The sequence below is a fragment of the Staurois parvus genome, unplaced genomic scaffold (genome assembly GCF_062004578.1).
Source record: "Staurois parvus isolate SC_StPar_1 unplaced genomic scaffold, SC_StPar_1.0 ptg000154l, whole genome shotgun sequence".
Classification (NCBI taxonomy): domain Eukaryota; kingdom Metazoa; phylum Chordata; class Amphibia; order Anura; family Ranidae; genus Staurois; species Staurois parvus.
Window position 1 is genome coordinate 25,988,930 of NW_028317950.1, and position 25,654 is coordinate 26,014,583.

At 42.5% G+C, this 25,654-nt stretch overlaps 1 protein-coding gene across 5 annotated transcripts in view; it reads right to left on the reverse strand.

Annotated features, from left to right (window-relative positions):
- Positions 1 to 25,654, reverse strand: part of CACNA1B (calcium voltage-gated channel subunit alpha1 B) — a 378,141-nt gene that overhangs the window by 203,500 nt on the left and 148,987 nt on the right. For all 5 annotated transcript variants that reach the window (XM_089675295.1, XM_089675298.1, XM_089675296.1 and 2 more), the window contains exons 4-6: positions 25,512 to 25,603; positions 15,901 to 16,053; positions 10,528 to 10,718 (exon numbers count right to left, since the gene is read on the reverse strand). In XM_089675295.1, the coding sequence (XP_089531421.1) occupies positions 10,528 to 10,718; positions 15,901 to 16,053; positions 25,512 to 25,603 (436 nt within the window). The remainder of the gene's footprint in view (positions 1 to 10,527; positions 10,719 to 15,900; positions 16,054 to 25,511; positions 25,604 to 25,654) is intronic.

A 25,654-nucleotide genomic window follows, 5' to 3' on the forward strand; every position in this document is an offset into this window, starting at 1 on the left:
AGGCCAGTCATAGAGGTCTCAGCAAGAGATAAGTCACTAATACAACAGTTGGAGTCAGAATACAGACTGAAGCCAACTTCGAGCTCTCTAGTTTTGTATTGGATGAAAGCAAAGAAGGGGCGCACTCTACTCGTCCATTACCGTGATAAAAAGGAATTTATTTAAAATGACAAAAATGTATATTCACAAACCAAGATTCATAAAACAAGCTGAAAACCAGTGTGACAGTCCGACAAAGCGGTAATCTGACAGTGGGGTGAGCTAACGCGTTTCGGGAGACATACTCCCTTGTTCAGAGCTTTAAAGAAGGGAGAACATCTCCCGAAACGCGTTAGCTCACCCCACTGTCAGATTACCGCTTTGTCGGACTGTCACACTGGTTTTCAGCTTGTTCTATGAATCTTGGTTTGTGAGTATACATTTTTGTCATTTTAAATAAATTCCTTTTTATCCCGATAATGCATAAGGAGAGTGCTCCCCTTCTTTTATTTCTTCCAGAACTTTCAAGATTCCCCAATCTTTAGAGGGCTGCACCCTAACAAGTGTCTGTTGCTGTGGTCCTGGGAGGTGCATGGACTTGAGGGCTTGCGTATGGTTTTTTCTTTCTTTTGACTTCCTCCAGTTTTGTATGACTGGCTCAGAAAACACTGAATACACCAATTCAGCATGGCACCCAATGAACTAGCATTTTCAGATGGTACAGTAAACTGTGGCAGCCTTCATATTTTCTCAGTACTAGAGCGTAAGTAAACTGACAGCCCCTCACATATGGAAATAGATGCGCTAGAACAGATTTAGTGGACCAGTTCAGCCGGCAACACAATGTTTATTTAATTATACCGTCAACTCGCATCAGTCACCATTAGCCTCATGTATAAAAGCGCTGACTCTTCTTACAGCAGCTCATTTATGTCAGTACCAATGCACCATCCCTTTATAATGGCAGCCCCTTGTGTATAAGTCCTGCTTCTTTGTTGCAGCCACATTAGTCTGTAGTTTACATACAAAGAATCCCAAATGACAATAACAAAGATGGAACCCCACTTTAACTTATTGATTTTATTGTGGATGTAGTGGGTGAAGGGTTTGAATCTCATCAAGTTTTTATTGCTCTCTGTGTTTCAGTTGGGGGGATTTTCCCTTAGTCCCAGTGTGCTCACCAGGACAAGAAGTAAAGGGAAATCTCCCCCATTGGAACACAGACAGCAATAAAAACCTGACAGGGAACAACCCTTCCCCATTCTACCTAAAAGACAATACACTTTTTCCTTGGATTCAACTTTTAAAAAATGCTTTTTTGTAAGTTGGGATTATTTTTTAGTGTGTAAGCCATGTGACCATACTTTCCCTTTTTTTCCATTATCCAGTATAGCACAGATTGACTCTTAGTGCCCGTTCACACCATGTCTACACTAGAATTGCACAGGAGCACGCTTGTACGTTCCTGTGCAATTCAACCCGCATGCAAAGCGCACTGCGATTTGCAGCATGTATCAAAATGTTAATGACACCCCAAACACAGGTCACAAATGCAATGTGTTTGCCCCACCTGTCTGCACCACATTGCATGGTACTTCTGTGTGCATGCACTACTTTTGACACTTTGCGGTATGATCTGAGCCCATTCAAAATGAATGGGCTTGAAATTGCATCACACAGAGCTGCATGTTCATGTGCGATTCAACTCCGGGCACGGTGTGAACCGGCCCTGAAAGCGGTTCTTCAGTCTATTTAAAAAACAAAAAAACAACCTCACAAAATAAGAACCAAGGCGCTGAACCACTGTGGCCAATTGAATCCAAATGTCATGTTTCACATGACTGTCATATGCCTTTAAGTGTTCTTTTCATTTTGTCTCTGCTCCTCCCTTTCCTTTGGTTTAGTTCATGCTGTATAGATAGCAACACCCTTTTATTAATTTCTCAGTAATGCATTTCAGCTTCTAGCCTCATGTCTTATGGAAGTAGATCACATTATGATCTTTTGACCTATCCAATGTTCATTGTTGTAAGATTCTCTCAGTTTATGGAATAAACGTCACAAGATCTACAAGATGTCGTCTGGATCAAGTCACTGCCTGTGTTATTCAACTAAGTTTGGAGTTATCGCTATCTCATCACAACTGTAAGTTACAGAGATCACACTTTCAGTGTTTAGATTGGAGAGACAGAACACCAAATTAGTCCCAACTATCCTGCTGGTGTGAGGTCCTATTGAGGATAGGAAAAAACAAGCAATACACTGGGGGAGATTTACTAAACCTGGAGCACTCGGAATCTGGTGCAGCTGTGCATGGTAGCCAATCAGCTTGTAACTTCAGCTTGTTCAATTAAGCTTTGTCAATAAAACCTGCAACCTGATTGGTTTGTATGCAGGGCTGCAACAGATTGTAAACACTCCAGTTTTAATAAATAACCCCCACAGCATCTCAGCAAAAAGACTTGAAGAGTGCACATGGTTTATAAAGCCACGAGATTGCTGCTGTAATATGTAATGTTCATACCAGTGTACACAAATTATCCAATATCACTGACATGCCAAAGGAATATTTTATTATGAGTCAAGAAAGGGTTAAAATCAATTCACAACGTAAGATAAAGACAAGTTCCACACTGTGCAAATTGGATTGTAGAGCGATTATTGTAGCATCCACGGTGTGCAGTATACATTGTGCATACATTCAGATCTCAATGGGAATATACAGGTGAAACTCGAAAAATTAGAATATCGTGCAAAAGTTCATTTATTTCAGTAATGTAACTTAACAGGTGAAACTAATATATGAGATAGACTCATTACATGCAAAGCAAGATAGTTCAAGCCGTGATTTGTCATAATTGTGATGATTATGGCTTACAGCTCATAAAAACCCCAAATCCACAATCTCAGAAAATTAGAATATTACATGCAATCAATAAAACAAGGATTGTACATAGAATAATATTGGACCTCGGAAAAGTATAGGCATGCATATGTACTCAGTACTTGGTTTGAGCTCCTTTTGCAGCAATTACTGCCTCAATGCGGCATGGCATGGAAGCTATCAGCCTGTGGCACTGCTGAGGTGTTATGGAAGACCAGGATGCTTCAATAGCGGCCTTCAGCTCTTCTGCATTGTTCGGTCTCATGTCTCTCATCTTTCTCTTGGCAATGCCCCATAGATTCTCTATGGGGTTCAGGTCAGGCAAGTTTGCTGGCCAATCAAGCACAGTAACCCCACGGTCATTGAACCAGGTTTTGGTGCTTTTGGCAGTGTGGGCAGGTGCCAAGTCCTGCTGGAAAATGAAGTCAGCATCCCCATAAAGCTTGTCTACAGAAGGAAGCATGAAGTGCTCCAAAATCTCCTGGTAGACGGCTGCATTGACCCTGGACTTAATGAAGCACAGTGGACCAACACCAGCAGATGACATGGCTCCCCAAATCAACACAGACTGTGGAAACTTCACACTGGACTTCAAGCATCTTGCAGTGTGTGCCTCTCCATTCTTCCTCCATAATCTGGGTCCTTGGTTTCCAAATGAGATGCAAAAGTTGCTCTCATCAGAAAAGAGGACTTTGGACCACTGAGCAACAGACCAGGTCTGTTTTTCTTTAGCCCAGGTAAGACGCTTCTGACATTGTTTGTTGTTCAGGAGCGGCTTGACAAGAGGAATACGACATTTGAAGCCCATGTCCAGGATCTGTCTGTGTGTGGAGGCTCTTGATGCACTGACTCCAGCCTCAGTCCACTCCTTGTGAAAGTCCCCAACACTTTTGAATGGCCTTTTCTGACAATCCTCTCCAGGCTGCGGTAATCCCTGCTGCTCGTGCACCTTTTTTCTTCCACACTTTTCCCTTCCACATAACTTTCTATTAATGTGCTTTGATACAGCACTTCTTTTTCAATTACCTTTTGAGGCTTTCTCTCCTTATGGAGGGTGTCAATGATGATTTTCTGCACAACTGTCAGGTCAGCAGTCTTTCCCATGATTGTGATTCCTACTGAACCAGACTGAGAGACCATTTAAAGGCTCAGGAACCCTTTGCAGGTGTTATGGCTTAATTAGCTGATTAGAGTGGGACACTTTGAGCCTAGAATATTGCACCTTTTCACAATATTCTCATTTTCTAAGATTGTGGATTTGGGGTTTTCATGAGCTGTAAGCCATAATCATCACAATTATGACAAATCACGGCTTGAACTATCTTGCTTTGCATGTAATGAGTCTATCTCATATATTAGTTTCACTTTTTAAGTTGCATTACTGAAATAAATGAACTTTTGCACAATATTCTAATTTTTTGAGTTTCACCTGTATGGCAAAGGAGAACTGGTCCCGAACACCCAACTCAAAGGTGTATGGTAATCCGCAATTAAAAAGGAGAGTGGAAGTGGTAGAGAATCCGTCTGGCTGAGACACCCGTACTGCCACACAGAAACAAGCCAGCTGAAAGTGCGTTATTGTGAAACCAGAAGTCACCTAGCGGACTTCAATCCAGAGTCTCCAGCAGCCTGAAGTGTCTCTGGTCTCAAAGATTACATGTTTCGAGGCAGAGCCAACATATGGTTTCACAGTGACGCATTTTCAGTCTGCTTGCTTGGGTGCAACAGTTCCGGTGTGTTGATGGAAAAAAAATTAAGTCAGCAGATACAAATGTGTAGCTGCTGGCTTAATAAAAAGATACTTACTTGTCCAGGGGTCCAGCATTGTCCTCACCCAGGCTGGTTCTTCGCAGGTCTTCTGGCCCCCTGGCGTGCCCTGTTTACTGTGGGAAACTGGCTGTGACATCTTGCGGCTTCACAACTGGCTCCTCACTGCACATGCGCTGAGCTTTGTGAATGGACCTCCAGCCTCCTGGGACATGTGGTTTGTTCTAGGAGGTTGCAGACAGGTAAAGGGGGGGGGGATTCTGCTGAGATTGCAAAGGCAATTTCAGTGGAAGTGGGAGCGGGTACCTGTCAAGACTAGGTACACTCTCTCGCAAAAAAAAAAAAAGGGGGGGAGAGAAGATAAAGCAGAACTTCCCTTTTTAGGTGATGTTCTGTTTTAGAGTTGTTGTAAACCCTTACATATACCCAGTGAAGTGACTAACCTCAGGTGATACAGAGAGATTAAACAAATAATCTACCTACACCTCCATAAATTGTACCTATCTATCTGCAGTCTTGTCTTCTCTACAGCCATTCAAAGCCCAGAAATTTTGTCTGAACTGTCAGAATACATGGGGCAGGGAGCTGAAATTACACAGTGCAGAGCTCAGTGATGAGAACTCTGAGAGCTGATTGGAGGGAAAGGACAAACCTCCCTTAACACAGCACACAGGAACAATGCTGAGGCTGTCAATCACAAGCTGTGTGCTGGAGCTCCCTCCCAGTCACATTTTTTCTTGGTGTCAGGAAAACTTATCAGAAGTGATTCATGCTGACAGCAGAGGAACAAAACAGCAGACAGAAATTACACTTGGTGCTCTGGATAGAGACAAGTACACACTATAGAGGGATATGCTTTGTTCATATTGCATGTCTGAGGTTTACAACCACTTTAACTGTTATTCTTGGCAGTTAGGGTGTATTCAAAACTCTGTATTTTGGTACATGTGCTAAAAAAAACCCTGTTTTCTATCAAATTGCACCTTCCACAGGGGTGAACAAGGACACGTAAAAAGAATAAAAAATGAACCACACCTCTCCTGCAGAAGAGTTAAATGTAGCCGTATGGATAAAAGAAAAAGCAACAACGTAGTAACTGATAATTTCATTACAATAATAAAGTGCTGTATAGGTGACTTTCTTTCAGCACTACCTATGTCTCCCAATATAGCTGAAAAACTGCACTGTCAGTACAAAAAATAATTTTCATTTTGCTGAATTGAATGTTATCCTGGGTCCTTACACTTTCAGCTAGCAGACACATTTCCATTCAAATCTCTCCATCAGCTGCTTCTGCCATCGGACGAGCAATCTTATCCTGTGCAAGACAGAGTGTCCCAGATATACTGCATGCGTCAAGAATTACAGTCTATGTACGCAGGGAGCCTCGCCACTGACAAGCAATGCGTGTAGAAGCAGATGACGGAAGGCCAAGGCCGGATGTGCTTGGGGAATCAGCTAGGCTTCTGAGGTTAGGAGAAAAGCAGAAAGTGTGTGTTTAAAGTCCGTTAACACACGTTTGCCTTGAAGCCTTTTAGATGTGCTTTCTAAGTCTCTGCAGAATGGCAACAAACTAGAAATTGCAGACCAGAACATAAAATTTATCAAAAAGTGAAATTCTCCAAAATGCAGCCGATGGGCAGCTTTTCAGCTTTTTAAAGCGGTATTATACCCAAAAGCAAACATTTATTATATTGCAGCTTACAAATTCTTTGATACGATAGCTGCATTTGTTTTCTTTTTTAGGTTTTCTTTTCACTTTTCATCTGGTGATCTGACCATTGAGTCCATTGTTTTTCAAAAGGACATGCTCTCCAGCAGAATGTATCCGTTACAGAGATGAGGTAAACCATTTAACACTGGCAGGGGTGCTTACAATGATCAGCTTTTATTTATGCAAAACTTTTATCCCAAATGGGAAAAAATTATTGTGGTAACTGCTTATAAAGTATTAGCTGGAGTTTGACTTCAATTTGTTAGTGTATCTAAATCTGCTAGTACATCTAACATTCCTCTTCCCCAGACTGACAATGCTGCTGTCCAAAAGTGCCCCCGGTGCTCCTTCATCAAGAGTGGGGGCACTTTTAATACAGGTGTGTTTTTGGCTAGATCACTAGATGAAAACAAAGGGAAAAAGCAGAAAAAAAAGAAAACTAATGCAGCCACCACATCTAATGAATTGGTAAGCTGCAATATATTACATTTTTGGCTTTGGGGTTAATACCACTTTAAGGAAAACCCCCATGTTGACCATATTTTCTATAACTCCCAGCCCCCCCAATGTTTCCACTTTACACCAATATTGATCCTCCAACCTTTTGCTGTCCCAGGCCATGCTGCCTTTGCTTGGGGGGGGTTGTGTTTTGCTGAGTCCGAACTGGACCATACAGTGCAGTGTTCAGTCACGATTATTGTTGCCTTTGCTTTGAATCATCTTGTGTTTCTGTAGACTCAGCATGATCTATTCTGCAATGTGAACACATATCAAAAGCAATCCTTTTTTCCTGAAAGGGACTAAAAGGTTGCTTTCTTGTGGCTATGTCTCAATTGTTCCTGAGTCCGACGGCTGCATACACAAGCTCTTAACAAAACTGAAATGCAAGTGAACCTGAACTTCATTTGAAAAAGTTCTGCCATAGCAGACAGTACAAGATACCTGTTGTTACATTTATAAGCCAGAAACAAAGTGTCTTGTGTGCCCCTCTGATTTAGATTCACTTTTTTTTACTAGGGCCTGACTTCTATGACTAGGCAAGTCCTGACCAGGGGCGGACTGACCATTCGAGCACTCGGGCACTGCCTGAGGGCCCAGGGTCAGTAGGGGGCCCCATGAAATGCCCCTGGTACTTTTTATAGGCTTTTTTGGGTGTGCTTTGAGTGTGGGCAAGGACACAGGGGCCCCTTGATCCCCTATTGCCCGGGGGCCCCAGTCCGCCCCTGGTCCTGGCACCCCCTGTCCAGCAGAACTGCCCTTACAGCAAAACTTCAACCTGAAATGAAAACAAAAATAATTCTTCAATGTCTGTGCTGCTGATACCAGACACTACAAAACTGCATAGCTGTACACATTCAGCCTGGATTCACACTGATACGGTCTGGAATTCGCAATGTTTTCTGTACGAACTCCGCACCGCATCGGAATCGCACCCCGTTCATGTGGACCGCTGCCGGTGTGTGTTAACACCCCAAAATCGGTCAGCAAAGCGATGTGCAGAATTGGATCACATAAGTGTGAATATCCATGTTATCCGATTCTAGTGCGGACCAAAAAAAGGGTCCTGCACCTTTTGTGGTGTGGGTGCAGTGCAATTAGAGCTATACAAAATGTATGGCTTCAATCACACTGCACAAAAATCGCATGTGATTTGCACAGGAATGCAGTGCGGTTCCTGTGCGAATCACATGCAATGTACCACACCGCATATATGTGAACCCGGGCTCAAGCGTTACTGAACCCAGGACCCCGCATTCACTATATCTGGTCTCCCACAGTACACACAACATGGAAATGCAAATATAGGATGCTAAATACTTTTTCTCCTCAGCAGTATCTAGCAGTCTTGTGACTTCTATCAGTGTACGTCTGAGCACTGGCTAAAGCTTGTAGGAGGAGTTTTCATTCTCCTCTGTCCTATGAGGCTGCATAACCCCTGACCCTCTGTCTGGACAGTGCTGATTGGTCCTGTGCTGATAACATGCACCCTCCCAAAGAAAAAATAACTCTAGCAATACACACCAAACGGAGCATGTGCAGGGTGCCCCCAAGGCTCTGTTCTATCAACAGATGGATTGGGGACAGGAGAAGGGGAGGATCAGAGAAGACAGGATCAAACAGAATTTTTACACAATGCGGAGGATTAACCCCTTACGTTCCACAGGGAGTATAACAAGCATGCTTTACTGAGTATACAGACTGATTTTACTGTTGTGGGTTTAGTAACACTATAAACACAACTGAGCTAATATAAATTATAAAGATGGAAATAGCAAAGGAGTATGTTGTTTTAAAACAACAGCGATCAATAAATCGACAATTATCAGTTTTATTGCCTTCTGTTTCAGTATATGATACAAATAATCATCTCTCCAGGAACCTCAACCCCAATGGTGTTGGGGTAAGTTTCTAAGTCATTTTCAAACTTGGTGATGTGAGCGGATATTTGCTCCAGCCAGTGACTTTAAGAAAAAATTGTCTTTAATTCCTCTACAATCGATTGGTGGTTTGAAGGGTACATAAAAGAACTCCATTTGTTAGTTTAATCATAGCTCTGTGCCCACCCCTCTACTGGGTCAGCATAGTTTATACAGCAACAAACCAAGAACATCCCCAGTGCATTATGGGGGGAAGACCAATGTTGTACCATGCAACATTTCAAATTCAATTTTCTGCACATGTAACTGGCATGGAGGCGCCATACTATCTTTTTTTTCTTAGAAAGGGCTTGAGTTTTTCTAAGTTTATAACCAAGTAAAGCGCCAAGACTATTTCATATACAATCGATAAACTGATATTTTCATTAAAAGTTACATTTTAATGGCTATACCACTGCCCTGAGATATAAAAGAAAATGCTTTTTTTACATTTATAAAAGCAGTCATACGCTTTAAAAGTGCATTGCGCTCCAATTGGTTTAGGGATTCTGAAACCAGTAGACTACAATAAAAATGAATGGCAGTTTGAAAGAAAGTGGGGAGGAAAGCCTAAGTGCTGGTTCACATATATGCGGTTTGAACCGCATCCAATCTGCATGATGTGTGAAAAAACATTGCTTCTTATGGTGCCTGTTCACTAATGTCCGGTGCGGATTCAGGGCGGTTTGAAAAAGAGTCATGTACGATTTCAGAGCAGTGCGGTCCGGTCCAGATGTGGATTACAAGCTATTGACTTCTATGGGAACCGTTTCTAAACCCTGTGTGAACAGGATAAAATTCTGAGCCAATCCTGATCTGAACCTGATATAAACCTGACATGAACCGCTGAACTACTACTGTATCAATTAGAAGTTCATTGGCTACCTGCACAGCTGTGCCAGGTTCTGAGTGCTCCAGTTTTAGTAAATCTATCCCAGCATGTCTGAACAAATCTGGTAGTTCACAGACTTAAAGCAGCAGAGGGGATTCCATGATTGAAGTGGAATGTCACTTTAACAGATCATGTAAGTAGAGCTGATTCACACATGTGCAGATTGAAGCTCCGGCTTCACAGCTAACTTCAGCTTGTTCAATTAAGTTTTGGTAATAAAACCTGGATGCTGATTAGTTTCCTATGCACAGTTGCCCCAGATTTTACATGCTCCAGTTTTAGTAAAAAAAAACCCTCTGTAGCCTGCATTTTATGAATGGGACCTGCATTTTATGAATGGGCTGCCAAATGCTGGCAAATACTGCTATATTGCAGAATTGAGAAATACTGTATAACAGAGAGAAGATGGTGCTATGTAAGACCTCACATTCTGCATCTGCATTTATTGCTATATATTATTTATGAAGCATTCTCAAATAAAAAGAGTTAGAGGTGGATCTAAACACAATCACAAAAATCTCACGATTTATCATATTAATGTAATTTTAAATGCCATTTTCAATCTTCTAATCTTCAGATTATTTTAAATTAATAATTGGTGACCCTTCCACAAAGGTTCTTTTTCAGGCACCTTTTATTATGGGGTGACAACTGTCTTCTAGTTGTGTTCCTGCAGTGGTCCACTGTTGTAACTCTCAAGAAACAGGTGACTGAAAGAGGCTGCAGGAAATAACTAGCGTTGAGATGGAAAAACAGAAGAAAAAACTATATGGAAAACAAACATGGCAATTGCATATAATGCATGGTGTCATCTAGTTAGTGTTCAGATATTCTTCAATTTGAAAGACAAATTATAGATTTTTCTGCTACTTACATTATACAGAATGTCAGTCCAGCCTTCCATGGTAATGCACTGAAACACGGTCAGGACAGCAAACAAGATGTTGTCAAAGTTGGTAATGCCAAAATTTGGCCCTTTCCAATATAATCGACACTCTGAAGTCTCGTTATCGCACGTCCGGGCCGGGAGCTCCTCCCCACAGGGGAAATCACCAGTGGTCTCACCTGGAATAAAATGTAACATTTTGTTATCTTTTTTTCACCTATGTATAGATTAGGCTTTCTTGGCATTTTCGTTTTGGTATTGTACAGTTTTGGCTGGTGGGAGGATAGAATATCAATTAAAACAGCTCGTTATCAGATATTTCATAAGGGTCAGTCCTCCTTAGGGCTTTATTTCTCAGAGAATAGGTGCAGGTACTCCCTCCTTCTAGGTCACCCCTTTTCTCCACCCCCTACCCACCTCCGAGCACCATCTCTTGGTTCCACCCCCTACCCACCTCACAGTACCACTTGAGAGAAAACAGAACCAAGTGTCATTTAGTGGTGCTAGGTAATTTGTATGGAATTTGTTAATAACAAGAAAAGCAGTCAAATGGATCCCCCAACAACAGACCTCCCCAGCAACAATAGACCTCCACAGCAACAGCAGATGCCCCAGAAAGAATAGACCCCCTACAACAAAATAGCCCCCCTGCAGTAACAAATCAACCCCAGGAACAACAGACCCCTGCCAGCAACAATAGAACGCCCTCTCAACAATAGATCCCCCCAATGACAATATATCTCCCAGCAGCCAGCATCAATGGACCCTCCAGCACCCCTTGCAATTACATACATTATGTGCTGGTGGTGCTTGAACTGCATTCCCCCATATTCCCATTAAAAAAAGTCCTGGTCCTCCCAAAAGTGATAAATGTTCACAAGTTGAGCCTGGTGGCCTGAGTAGCCCATGGTTCCTTTCATGTCTGGAAATACCACAACAGCATGACCTGCCTGCCATAGTTCTTGGCTCTGTGTCTGTCCACCTAGGTGTTTTGGGTGTTCCTGCCCAACTTTGTGTGCCCCAACTTATTCAAGTTACACTCTTCATAATATAAGAAATTAAAAATCCAACAAAAATGTTGGAAAAGTCTGATAATGGCTACATCAGCTGTGCAGGCTCCAGCAAAACTCAGGACAGAGATCTCATTGATAGAGTGTTTGAGAGATAGAAGAACTGATAGGTGGTTTAACTCTCCAGCATCCACTAAAAGCAATACTGGTTTTGGGTGGATGGCCTTTTAAGCACAGTCAGTAGCTGGTATCTTTGCTCATCAGCGTGAGGTCAGGCAATTAACAGGACAGCAGCTCCCTGTTTAAAATGTGGGCAAGTATAAACCTTTGCTCAGTAAGCCTGCACCATCATGGTAACTGAAGACAAAACTCTTACATGAGCTCAGTCATGACTAGGTCTCTTAGGAGCCTACGCAGCATTTGTTCTCACTCATTGACTGCATTTTAGTCTAAAGAAGCATGCCTCTAAATGAACCTTTAAACAGAGGCTTCTTTGTCCTTGAGCAGAGCAAGAAATGACAATAACTTTGCTGGTACAAAATATTGTTTATAGTGGACAAAGTGGAGCAACGAGAAACATGGGGGATAATCCGTTTAAGCCTTGGCACAGATTCTGCCATCACATTAGAAGAATCGCGGGGAGAACGCATCAACGGATTATCTCAAATTATTCTCATTTCTAAAGGTAAAACTCGGCTCGCTCGCATATGCCATTCGGCAGAAAAAAAGTTATTAACTTGGCCTGACACCGGGCTCTAAGCTCGCTTGATCTGAAAACTTGCGCTGGAAATGGCGAGGCCAGCTTCTCGGAGATAGCTTCTCTCATTTCCTGGAGGTCATTCTCTACTTTCAAAGCTGGAAATATTAGACAAAGGGGGCAATGAAAGAAGCTGCCATCGGCGGCAACAGAGCCGTCATTGAGATTTCCATTAAGACACTAGAGTTTCAGATATGAGCTGTAATTATAACAAGGCAGAAGAAATGCTGGCAGTTTGGGAGAAGACGGCTGTAAAAGTTTCTGCTCAGCAAAAACCGACTACGCCTGATTTTTGTGGAGTATGTCAAGATCAAGTCCTGTTGGCTATTGTGGAGCTTTTGTTCAATGTTGTCCAATGAGGTTAAAGTCTAAGAGTTAGGGACTCTATCAGATTTTCATTACTACCTGTGGACCTGCTGGGGGGATTTCCCCTCACTTTCTGCAAGGACAGGAAATAATGGGAATTCTTTTCAATAAAGACACATACTGTCATATTTATAGTACAAAGAGGAAGGGTTAAATCTTCTGTTTGTTTTTATTGCTGTGCCTTCCTGTTCCAGTGACAACCATTAACCCCAATTTCAAAACTAAAATAAACTGGCTGGGGATAGGCTTTAACATATAAGGCCTAGTCATAGAGCAATTCAAATTCAAGTGTTTACTGTAATTGCATTTCTAAATATGCGTAATTAATTTTTTAATACATAAATACATTTATTGGTGGTTTTATATTTTTTCTGCTAAGAGTGTAGCTTTAATGTGAACTGATGCTGTGTCCATGCAGACAAAGCAGCAGGCTCACGTTAATGTCCTCCTTCCCCAGCATGGCATACTCACTGAGAGTGAAATAAAAGCTCTGCAGAAGCTACGGCTCTCTCGGGGACTGAGAGCTATAAACTGATTGGCCCAGCACTGTCACAGAGAGTGAGTCACATGCTCCCCCATACCTGAAAGTACTGGGCTGACCAGAAAAGTGGGGAATTAAAGGAAAGGTAAGTTTGTTCTGCTGGTAATAAGGGGGGTTAAGTCAAAGTTGTTGCTTTGCTCTAAATGGGCAAGCACAGGTTTCTTGAAGGTGCCCAAAAGCCAGCAGCCACAAGGTTTGACTATGAGAACTACTTATACTGTACTTCCTCAACCCTAACAACAGAAAATCTAATACTGTCAATGAGTGTGTTTCCCTAAATTGGTCATGGTGTGATTTCCATGGTGTCCACAGACATTTGATTTTTGCCCAGTTATCAGGCCATAACCAAATTCTGTCCACCAGCATCTTTGGAAAGCATGGCCCAAAGCAAATGCCCACCTAAATTCCACCTCTTCTCAGGTTCATGGTTTTTACTGCATATGTCACTGTGCATCAGGGAATAGGGAGTACTGATACAACAAGACACCAAAAACTGGACAATATATTTGCCATGGTGTGAAAGGGACTCAAGCTTGTAGATACAGCTGGTCACCAGAAACTGGAGAGTATACCTGCCATAGGGTGGCAGGAACCCAAGGGTGTAGATACAGCTAGGTACCAGAAACTGGATAGTATATCTGCCATGGGGTGACAAGGACCTGGGAGTGCAGATACAGCTCTGTATCAGAAACTGGACATTATATCTGCACTTGGACTAGACTAAAGAATCTAGAGAACCAGAGCATGTTAAGTACAGATTCCATTGGGAGTTCTCGGGTCAAGATGGTAAACTGGCCAATAAAACTTCAACTGGGCACAAGGAATTGGAAAGTGTAGATTCTATTGAGTACTAAGAACTGGGCTATATACAGCGAGGAACAGAAGTATTTGAACACCCTGCGATTTTGCAAGTTCTCCCACTTAGAAATCATGGAGGGGTCTGAAATTCACATTGTAGGTGCATTTATTTGAACACCTAAGAAACAGCAAGAATTCTGGCTCTCAAAGACCTGTTACTGTGCCTTTAAAAAGACCACCTCTACTCCACTCATTAATCTAACTTAGTAGCACCTGTCTGAGCCCTTTAAAGACATCTGCCCACCCCACAGTCAGTCAGACGCCAACTACTACCATGGGCAAGACCAAAGAGCTGTCAAGACACCAGAGACAAATTTGTGGACCTCCACAAGGCTGGAAAGGGCAATTGCCAAGCAGCTTGGTGAAAATAGATCAACTGAGCAATTGTTAGAAAATGGAAGAGGCTAAAGACGACTGCCAGTCTCCCTCGGACTGGGGCTCCATGCAAGATCTCACCTTGTGGGGTATCACTGATAAGAAAGGTGAGGTTTCAGCCCAGAACTACAAGGGAGGAGCTGGTCAATGACATGAAGAGAACTGTGACCACAGTTTCAAAGGTCACTGTCGGTAGAACACTATGCCGTCATGGTTTCAAATCATGCATTGCACGGAAGGTTCCCCTGCTCAAGTCATCACATGTCCAGGTCCGTCTGAAGTTTGTCAATGAGCATCTGGATGATCCAAAGGAGGCATGGGAGAAAGTCATGTGGTCAGATGAGACCAAAGTAGAACTTTTTGGTCTAAACTTCACCCGTCGTGTTTGGAGGAAAAAGAAGGATGAGTTGCATCCCAAGAACACCATCCCTACTGTGAAGCATGGGGGTGGTAACATCATGCTTTGGGGGTGCTTTTCTGCGAAGGGGACACTACGACTGCACTATATTAAGGAGAGAATGAATGGGGCCATTTATTGTGAGATTTTGAGCAACAACCTCCTTCCCTCAGTCAGACCATTGAAGATGGGTCGTGGCTGGGTCTTCCAACATAACGACCTGAAGCACACAGCCAGGATAACCAAGGAGTGGCTCCGTAAGAAGCATATCAAGGTTCTGGAGTGGCCTAGCCAGTCTCCAGACCTAAATCCAATAGAACATCTTTGGAGGGAGCTGAAACTCCGTGTTGCTCAGCGACAGACCCGAAACCTGACAGATCTAGAGGAGACCTGTGTGGAGAAGTGGGCCAAAATCCCTGTTGCAGTGTGTGCAAACCTGGTCAAGAACTACAGGAAACGTTTGACCTCTGTAATTGCAAACAAAGGCTTCTGTACCAAATATTAACACTGATTTTCTCAGGTGTTCAAATACTTATGTTCAGCAGTGCAAGACAAATAAATTCTTTAAAAATCATACAATGTGATTTTCTGATTTTTTTTTTTTTTAATTCTGTCTCTCAGAGTGGGAATGCACCTACAATGTGAGTTTCAGACCCCTCCATGATTTCTAAGTGGCAGAACTTGCAAAATCGCAGGGTGTTCAAATACTTCTGTTCCTCACTGTAGATTACACATAGTGCTATAGACTGGTAAATATATCTATTACTGGGCACCAGTGCCTGGACATTATAGCTTTCCTGATGGAACTAAAGGTGGAATAATTTAAACACTGATCAAGGAAAACGCAGGAACATTTTAAAGCTGTGCAACATAGACTGGAAAATACTTGTCACTAGGGAAAAAGGAAGGGACCATGTACAATGCATGTTATAATGGACAGTAGGGACCGGGTTCATTTATGATGCTAGATACTGCTCTGGTTTGGAGACATATTTGTCATCTTTCACATTTCCTTTATTTTTGCCTTCAGCTCCACCACCACACAACTGCCCCTCACCTGTATCACGAGAAAAACATGTCTTGTGAAACTTTCCAATGTAGAACTCCAGTCCGATGATGGCAAACATGACGATAGCAAAGAACAGCAGCAATCCAATCTGCAGCAGAGGAACCATCGCTTTCATGATCGACTTTAACACCACCTGCAGGCCTGCACAGACAGAAGATAAGAGTTATGGGTCCATCCACCCAGTGTCAACATTTTACTTTATGCTGAATCGGCCTCTTGGAACTCCAGCAGATGGATATAACTGCCAGAGTTCACAATCCCACCCAGCCACCATGACCATTATGGGTTGGTTCTATTCTCTGTGGACATTTTTTTTTAAATAGACCAGCTGAAAAATAAGACGGTATATACTGTATGGAGGGCATGTAAAACATCCTTATTGATATTGCTGTATGCTAAAACATTGTACATTTCTTTTTTTTCACATTTATTATTCTATTTAAATGTAGAATGCAGCAAGATGAGTGAGACTTCACAAGGCCATTCAAACTATTGCTGAAATATCACTTTTGAGTGCTGAATTCTGATTGGTGGATGCTTGTGGGAGATGAGTAACACAGACTCACACACTTGCTTTGTTTTTTTGCATTTTCATTTATATTAACTGTGTAGATGAGTGTTGCTATGGGTTTCTTTGACGCAACCAGTCCTATTGGATTCTGTTTATCATGCGGGCAAAGCAGGTCATATTCAACCTCTGTTGCCTATTGTGTTGAATAGCATTGTGTTCTAAGGCAAAATGCTGCATTCATAAGTACAGCCTGTCCTTACAAACCATACATTGCTCAGCATAAATGAGTACACCCCAACAGATTTGTCAGAAAACATTTACCTTCACAATCAACATTTTCTATGGGACACTATACTACAAAATTATCCCACAAATGCAGGCCATTGATTGCAAACAAGATTTGCGAATTTGCGTACACAAAGTATTTTTTCTTAACAAATGAATTCAAGACCATGTTTCAAAAATGAATACACCCCAATGAAAGCCTTAGGAGCAAAGCTAAATTTTAGACAACAAAATCCTAATTAACAAAAAGTCAACTACAGGTGAGTCTAATTATTCATTAAACAGGTGTCAGGCAGACAGTTTATTATAACAGAGCGTTACTTAACAAAGAAAATCCCTTCCCATTTCATGTTGTCAGCAATGGAATCACATGCAAGAGAAATGTCAAAAGGCCTGAGAAAAAACATAATTTCTTTACACAAGAAAGGTGAAGACTACAAGAAGGTCAGAATACTGTAGCAAAAGTGATACAAAAATTTAAGATGGAACTGCTACCATCTCACAGAGTTGTCCAGGCCACCCACAGAAGTTACCACCTCGACAAAAGCGTCTTCTGATGAGATGGGTTGAAGGAAAATCGCTATGCAAGTTCACTGCAGTTAGCTACAGAAGTAGAAAGCCAAACTGGGTGATTGTTTCCCATGACACAATATGGCGTACACTGCAGAGCAATGGCATGCATGGGTGTTGTCCATGAAGGAACCTCTCCTAAAGCCCATGCACAAAAAAGCCTGCCTAGAATTTGCCAGGGCCCATGCTGAAAATGGAGACTACTGGGACTCTGTACTCTGGAGTGATGAGACCAAGATAAATGTTTTTGGAACTGATGGCTTCAAAACTGTATGGCGTCACAAAGGTGCGAGGAGTACAAAGAAAAATGCATGGTGCCTACAGTGAAATGTGGTGGCAGTGTCCTTCTGAGGGGTTGCATGAGTGCTGCTGGTGTCGGGGAGCTGCATTTCATTGATGGCATCATTCAATTCAGAGATGTACTGCTCTATATTGAAAGAGCAGATGCTACCATCACTCTATGCCCTTGGTCGTTGTGCACTTTTCCAACATAACAATGATCTAAAACATACAAGGCCACTGTTGCAGTTCTGAAGAAGAACAGGGTGAAAGTGATTCAGTGGCCAAGTATGTCTCCTGATCTGAACCCAATCGAACACCTATGGGGAATTCTGAAGAGACAAGCTGAGCATCACTCTCCATCCAGCATCCAAGCTCTAAAAAAGAGGTCATTCTTGAAGAATGGAAAAAGATAGATGTTACAATATGTTGCCAACTTGTTGATTCCATGCCTAGAAAACTTGGTGCTGTCCTTACAAATCATGGAGGTCATACAAAATACTAGATGGAGTAGTTTTTGTAGTGAGGTGTATTCATTTCTGCATCAACTAATTTTGAGTAAAACTGAAGATTTTGTAATCCAAGTTATATTATTAACCTTTCATGTAATGAGCTAAACAAATGTTCTATAAAACTTAGTTTTGTCAAAATTTGGAAATTTCTTGTGTTCAATAAGATATTGATTAAAATCCTACTTTTCAAAAGGGGTGTACTCATTTAGATGCTGAGCACTGTATATGCCTGACTGAACCTTCACCCCCTCCTTGATGTCCTCTCTCTGTGTTTTACACTTTGTCAGAAAAGCAATCTAAACTAAAATAAGCTGTAATACATTGCATCATACCAGTCCTTAAATGTGATGACCGCATTAGTTTTCACTTTTCAGGCTGGGGACATTTTAAGCAAGTACAGAAAATAACTATCTTCTCAGAAATAGTGTGCATGTCACTCTCTGTGAGCTTAAAAGAAATCAGGAGGTGACCATCTGTTCTGGGGAACCAGACTGAAACACTGGGTATGGAGACACCCCAACAAGTGGGGTTCCACTGGGACAAAGAGAAGAGCCCACCATGTTTGCCTGAAAAAAAACATAACAAGCCAGGGTCTTCCTAGTTTGTAGAGACCATCTGGATGTTTCACTCTTAAAGTGGAAGTTCTGCTCTTTCACCTCCCCCCTCTGCCATATTTGGAATATTTCTTATTTTAGGGGAGTGGGTACCTTGTTTTGCCAGGTACCTGCTCCCACTTCCACTCGGATCACCTAGGCAATCCGAATGGAAGTTAGGCCTCTCCCTGCCCGCAGCCTTCTGGGATATGTCCCAGGATGCTGTGGGGCCATTCATAGTGTGCAGTATGATTCGTGCATGCACAGTGGGGAGCTGCCTGTGAAGCTGCAAGGAGTCATAGCCGGCTTCCCATATTTAATGGGGACACATAGACCAGCATAGAACAGTTCCAGGTGAGGACAGTGCTGGATCCCTAGACAAGTGAATGTTTGTTTATTAAAAAGTCAGCAGCTACAGTTTTTGCAAATGTTGACTTTTAATTTTTGGAAATCTGTCTAAAACTCCTCTTTAAGCTCTGGTCTCCTGCTATAGAAGAGACCACTAAAAGGGACCACATGATAGAAGGGAAGACCATGTTAGGTTGCTCCTTCAGTGATTTACAGGTGAGAAAGAAGGTGGAATTACCAGACAAGGAAGGGTCCAGTTATACACAAGATCAATGCTGTTTTAGCATCAACAGTTACCAGTGATAAATACCTGGGAGGTTCTCTTCTGTCAAAGCTTGCAGATGTTAGATCATTCAGAAGGGTTCTTGCTGTAAAGGTCTAATAAGCTGACCACCATCAAGGATGGTCATCTGAGAAAATAACAAAAGAGGGATGCAAGGAAAGTGTACTAAGACACAATGTCCACTGCTCTGAGAAAGCAGGTGCCCCCAGAAGTCACTGAAGTATCAGGTCTTTGATAGAGTATGTAAAAGCAGGAATGGATCCTGGTCGATCTTGTAGATCAAAGAGCCCATCTGAAGTGGAGGAATTCTGAGGGATACAGGGTACCAGGGGGAAAAACAGTATCCAAGGATATGTGTTCTTCTGAAGAAGGAAGTAGGAGTCTGGAAGGAGTATAACTGCATAGTCCTCACTTATACAGGGACAATGAGTCCCAGGGTACCATGAAACCTGAAAGGCTTTGGAAGTACCTTTTTGCTCTGTACTAAAGGGAGTGTTCTGAGCACCTAGATGCCAGGGATGCAAACTACCCAAGTCCAGATGTACAAGTGGGGGTGTACTTTTATGCAGAAGGCTTTCCAGAAGGCTTAGCTTACCTCTGGCTTGGAGCCCTATGGGCTGAGTGGCTCTGAACGCCTATGAGTACCTACTGCAGAAGATGGAGAAGGGTGGATTTGTCTGACCCCTCCAAAGACCTCCTGCGTTGTGCCAGAACCACTCTGGCCATCTGTGGCACTGCTACTAATCACGATGTCAAGAGCAGGTTTTAGTAAGATACATTTTAGATACAGCATCAGTATCATAGCCATGCAGAGTGCTCAACACATCTGTACCGATATCATTCCCAAGCAAGACACAAGTGTAGGAAAACCAAGGTGCAGAATTAATGAAATGTATCACTTTATTTCACAAACATATATCCACACTTACATTGCAACCTTGGTGCAGCAGCTTTGCAGTGGAAGGGTAAACATATAGAAGCTTTCAAGGGACCAGCCACTGATCACTGAACCAAGTGCATGGAGCTGGACCCACCAAAGGAGATGACAGCGGCTGCATCTTAAAGCCTCCATCCCACAGACAGCAGGCAAGCACCAGAATATGTGGGCAGGAACTATGCATTTCAGGGGCTCTGTCCCCTTTGTCAAATCAGCCCAAGGGAGATTACTAGCCAGATTTTAAGCCAGTGGGGTGAGAGGAGGGAGTTTTGGAGCTGCAGTGGGCAAGAACAGTTTTACAATGGAATTCCTTGCAATAGTGCTCAGCTCTGGACACAGTGGGGTTTTTTGTTTATGACAAACAGATACTTTTATGAATACATTGTTAAAAAAGTAAATGACCACAATATTTAACAACACTATTAGGCAGCAATATTAAACCTTAGCAATCAAACTTCTCAATGAAAATGAATACAATAATTAATACAGTCAATAAAATTATTTTTTGAAGTTATATAAAGAAAAGCACAGTTATATAAAGAAAAGCACAGGCGGACTGTACATAGAATTAATTTGATTATCATGAATTAATATCTTGCCAAGAGAATAAAAAACTACAAAAATGGATGAAAAAAATAAAAACAAAATATAATATAGGATGATGGTACAGTATATGTGTATTTATTTAAATTAATGATTTATAGACTACCGATATCAGCTTATCTATGTGAATATTAAAAACGGTATAAATTCTATGTACTTATTGAATTTTTCTCTATTTCATGTTCCACTAACCACCAAATGTTAATATCGCATGGAATGAAGATTTTCACACATGGTTTCCTGCATGTACAAAGTGCACCTATGTGCATGCATATATGCCAGCATGCAGGCACATACCTGTGCAGATCTTCCTGTTGGGCATGAAAGAACACCACATGTGCCCACAGAAATTGATTCTATGTCAATCCTTCTGTGCTTTTTTTATTTTTCATCTAACAACCAAAATGATTTATTGTTATTGTATTAATTTTATATAATTATTATTATTTTTGTTTAATAGTGCTGCTAAATATTGTGGTCTTTACATTTTTTGTATCTGTGGGTTATAAACAAAACCCCTTGTGTCCAGAGCAGGGGCGAACTGACCATTTGGAAATTCGGGCACTGCCCGAGGGCCCAGGGTCAGTAGGGGGCCCCATGAGATGCCCCTGGTACCTTTTTCATAGGCTTTTTTGAGTTTGGGCAAGGACACAAGGGCCCCATGATCCCCTATTGCCCGGAGGCCCCATGAGTTGTCAGTCCACCCCTGGTCCAGAGCTGATATTGCCGGGAATTCCATTGTAAAACTGTTTTTGCCCACTGCAGCACCAAAACTCCCTCCTCTTAAAAGCCAGCTAGTAATATCCCTCGGGCTGACTTGACAAAAGGGGCAGGAGCCCTGAAATGAGTAGTGCATGCTCACATCCTCCAGTGCTTGCCTGCTGTCTGCGTGAAGGAGGCTGTGAGACGTTGCCGCAGTGATCAACTTTGGCAGCTGCAGCTCCATGCACTTGGTTCAGTGACTACTAGGTGATCCCTGGAAAGCTGCTGTAGGCTTACCCTTCCACTGCAAAGCTGCTACACCAAAGTTACAATGTAAGTGCGGATATATGTTTGTGAAATAAAGTGATACATATTATTAATCCTGTGTCCAAGACATTCTGTTCTCTTGGATGTCATACCAGCTCATCCCAAGGTCTGTTTTAACCAGGAGCTGCAGATTACACCCTCTCCATCACGATACCCTTTCCATGACAGAGATCCATGACCCACCAAGTGTGAAGTGGTTCCTGTTACAATTTAGGAGCTCCAGATTGCCTCACTGTCTGTTTACTGCTACTTCATGCTATATGATTTGGGACTTTGTCCCTGGTTGTAGAGCATGTACTGCTGAGCGTCAAGTTACATGTGAGTATGTGCATATTATTATGCTTTAAAGACAGTTTAGAAGCTTGTAATAAACCATCATAGCTACAGTAAAATGTTCTAGGCATTTCCTCCAACTGCTCTGTACAGAATAGATTTCTCTTCATGGAATGTACCCATACTGACATGGTCTGACAGATTAAAGTTACTGCCAACACAGGACGGAGAACCAGACCAGTCAATCCAAACTGGGATTTAAAGGAACTTGCTGGTTGAAATCCCAAAAGGTGTGGGCACCCTCTGCTAGTTTAGTGGTTTTCTTGTTAACGTAGGTTACTGCTGTTTCCATGGTGGAATCAGACCACAAATTTACTGATTACCTCCTAAAGGAGAAAAGTTCCAGCACACTCTCAAGCGCTGTCCAGGACTTCAGGGTTTTTCCAGTTCTCATAGAGGAATGCCTCCAATAGCAGGTGTAGTGAAAACGTGTTTGCAGTTATAGGAGATCTAAAAAACCCAAGGCCTGAAATAGCAGGCTGATCCTTCCAATGCAAGGTAATACACACTGCATCAGTAATATATAAAACAACCTCCCCTGTAAATTGGAATTAATGTCAGAAGACCCTGGTGCCATAAAAACTGTCTCTTCAGAAATAAACTGTTGGGATTCTGAAAAATAGGTGGTAACAGGGGTTGTAGGCCCAGTCTGATTTAGGGATTTAGCAGGGTCTGAGAGTGAATCTGGAGGGGACAGAGACAGAACACACTTTGAGCCTCTGCAGGCAGAATGCCATAGAAGCGGAGCTATTAAATCCTAAGTGGACATAGATGCCCCTGTGGACATGGGGGAGTTCTCAGCCTCGCCCAGCAGAGAAGAGGAAGACGTTAATGAAGATGACTGTATTACAATAGTGGTCACAGGTTCCAGACTGCATGCATCGGTTTCTTCTGGGAATACAGAATAAATGCTCCCAGAACCACTAAGGGAATATGGGCTAGGGTCACCCAACTGACCTCTGTTTGCCTTAGCAAAGACATGTTGCTTCCACACAGCGGTAAAGCAACTAGGTCCAAAGTGAGACAAGACTACAAGTGCTCAATAACCCAGGCAGGCAGTTGGTGCTGATAAAGGTTTCAGGTGGCCAGAATTGACTAGGTCACTATAGGCTAGCACTGGAAGCAGAGCAGAGACTGGGAGTCCACCTGGTGCTATACTGTATATACAGGAGCGAGATGGTGCTTCCACCTGGCCGAATAGCTCGGTACTGCAGCTTTAACCCTGGTGAAACCAACCATGGTGGGGAATTTGAAAAGGCACCAATCAGTGCAAACACTAAGGTAGCTCCTGGTTGTTCAGCCTAACCAACTTTATTCACTAAGGGAGTCTTCAGAAACAGGGTCATACCTGGAGCTGTGCCAAGGCTCTGGACCTGGAAAGTGCTTAGCAGTTAACTAACACAATACACTTAGGTCTGGAGAGCCCCAAAATCCAGAGCCCAGTGCCTGAAGGTCACATGCCAGGCCAGTCTTACGCATCCAGTTCATATAGGGGTCTGAGTATGCCTCCAAAACTAGACTATAAAAAAGAAAAAACTCTCATCCAAATAGCTGCTGTATAGAGACCAACTCAAGTAGTGGTGTAGCATGGAATCTCCATCAAAATCACTAAGGAAAAAAAGAGTTCCATAAAGCAAGAAAGGCTAAAAAAAATTAGTTTGGCTTTTCTCTGCAAAACTGAAGAAAAGTTGTCCAACTTCCTAGGACACTTGCAAAAACAGAGGCATGCTGGATAGGAGAGAGGTTAAACGGAAGATGGACTACAACTTTTCTGTTTGCCAGTGTCTCAACCTCTTGTAAGTGGAAGTATAACCTGATTGTTTTGAACTTCTGAATCCCTGTGGGGCAGTCTTTCTTGAATTTGACATTCGGTTGATTGCTGCTATACATCACTTGGTATTTCTGGTTACTATAAGGCTATAAATTAGCATAACATCTATTGCTTTACCTATAAATTAAAAGTGAATAAAGCTGTATCCTTGACTCTCATATACATTTACATTATATTTGTGTGTTGTTAAATTTGCACAATGTTTGCTTTTTGTCCCTGGGAAGGCTTTATAAGTATTACAAATTTATTGCTCTGCACTAAAAAAAAATGGGTTTCTATTGTGTAGGCGCAATGGGGACTGGTGAGTGTAGATGTAGCTTGGCATTTGTCAGGCAGCCAGTTGGGAATTGTGGTCCATATACCATTTTCAGAGAACAGGGAATGTATATATAGCTGAGTACCATAAGCTTGATGGTATATCTGCTTTAGGGTGACAGGGACCAGGGAGTGTAGGTACAGCTAGGTACCTTTTAAAATGGACTGTTTCTGCCATGGGGTGACAGATACCATGGAGTGTAGATACAGATGGGCACGATAAACTGGACAAGAATATCTGTAATGGGGTGTCAGGGCTCCAGGGTATGACCAGAGGTATGTGAACTGACGCAGGCTTCAGATATGTTATAAACAATATAATTTATTAACACTAACAATACATAAACGCAGTGCAATACTAAAACATAACACAGTGCAAACGAACCAAACCACCCACAGATAACAGTACATACAATGCAAGCGTCGTCAGGCAGGCCGAGTCAATAACAATCGGGCAGGTAGGAACAGGAGGAGCAGGCAGAGAGTAGTCAGGTCACGAGCCGGGTACAGCAACTAACGGGCAGGTAGGTACAGGGGGTCAGGCAGAGAATGGTCGGGGTCACAAGCCAGGGATCAAACAGGAGAAGTCAGCAGAGGTCCGGATCAGGCAGGGTCAGCAACGAATCAGTGAGACAGGAACAGGAACAGGGATGCAGGTAACAAGATACAGGGGCCCAGGAAAAACACACACCAAGGCCCAGACTGCAGGTCTGGCCATCCCTTAAATACACCTGCATAATCAGCTTCAGGTGTTTGGCTGGCTGCAGGGTTGAGTATCTGATTGCTGACAGCACCCGCTGGCCACCCCTGGTACTGCAGCCCACAAGGCAGGGGAGTCCCACCATTACTGGCAAGTCCATTCCTGACATGGGGTATCATGGACCAAGGAGTGTAAATACAACTGGGCAGCAATAAGTGGACTGTATATCTTCCATGGGGTGATGGGGACTTGGGAGTGTAGATACAGCTGCACATTTGTCAGGCAGACCGTGACATTGGAAATTACAGTCTGTATACCTCTTTTGGGTCACCAAGTGGTAATAAAAGAGTATATATGAAAGACCTGTATCTTTTAAGTCAGTGATGATGGCTCTTACATCTCCACCCCGACAGGTTCTCTTTATTCTTATACAATGTATCACACAGAAAGAAATTTGCAATATCACTTACTGGGGATCCCAGAGACGAGTTTCAGGGGTCTCAGCACTCTCACCGCTCTCAACGTTCGCAGGTCAAAGTCTGTGCCAGCTGTTGCCAAAATCCTAGAAAAAATAAAGGATTTCACTAGTACTGTATAATAATTTAATTAGGTT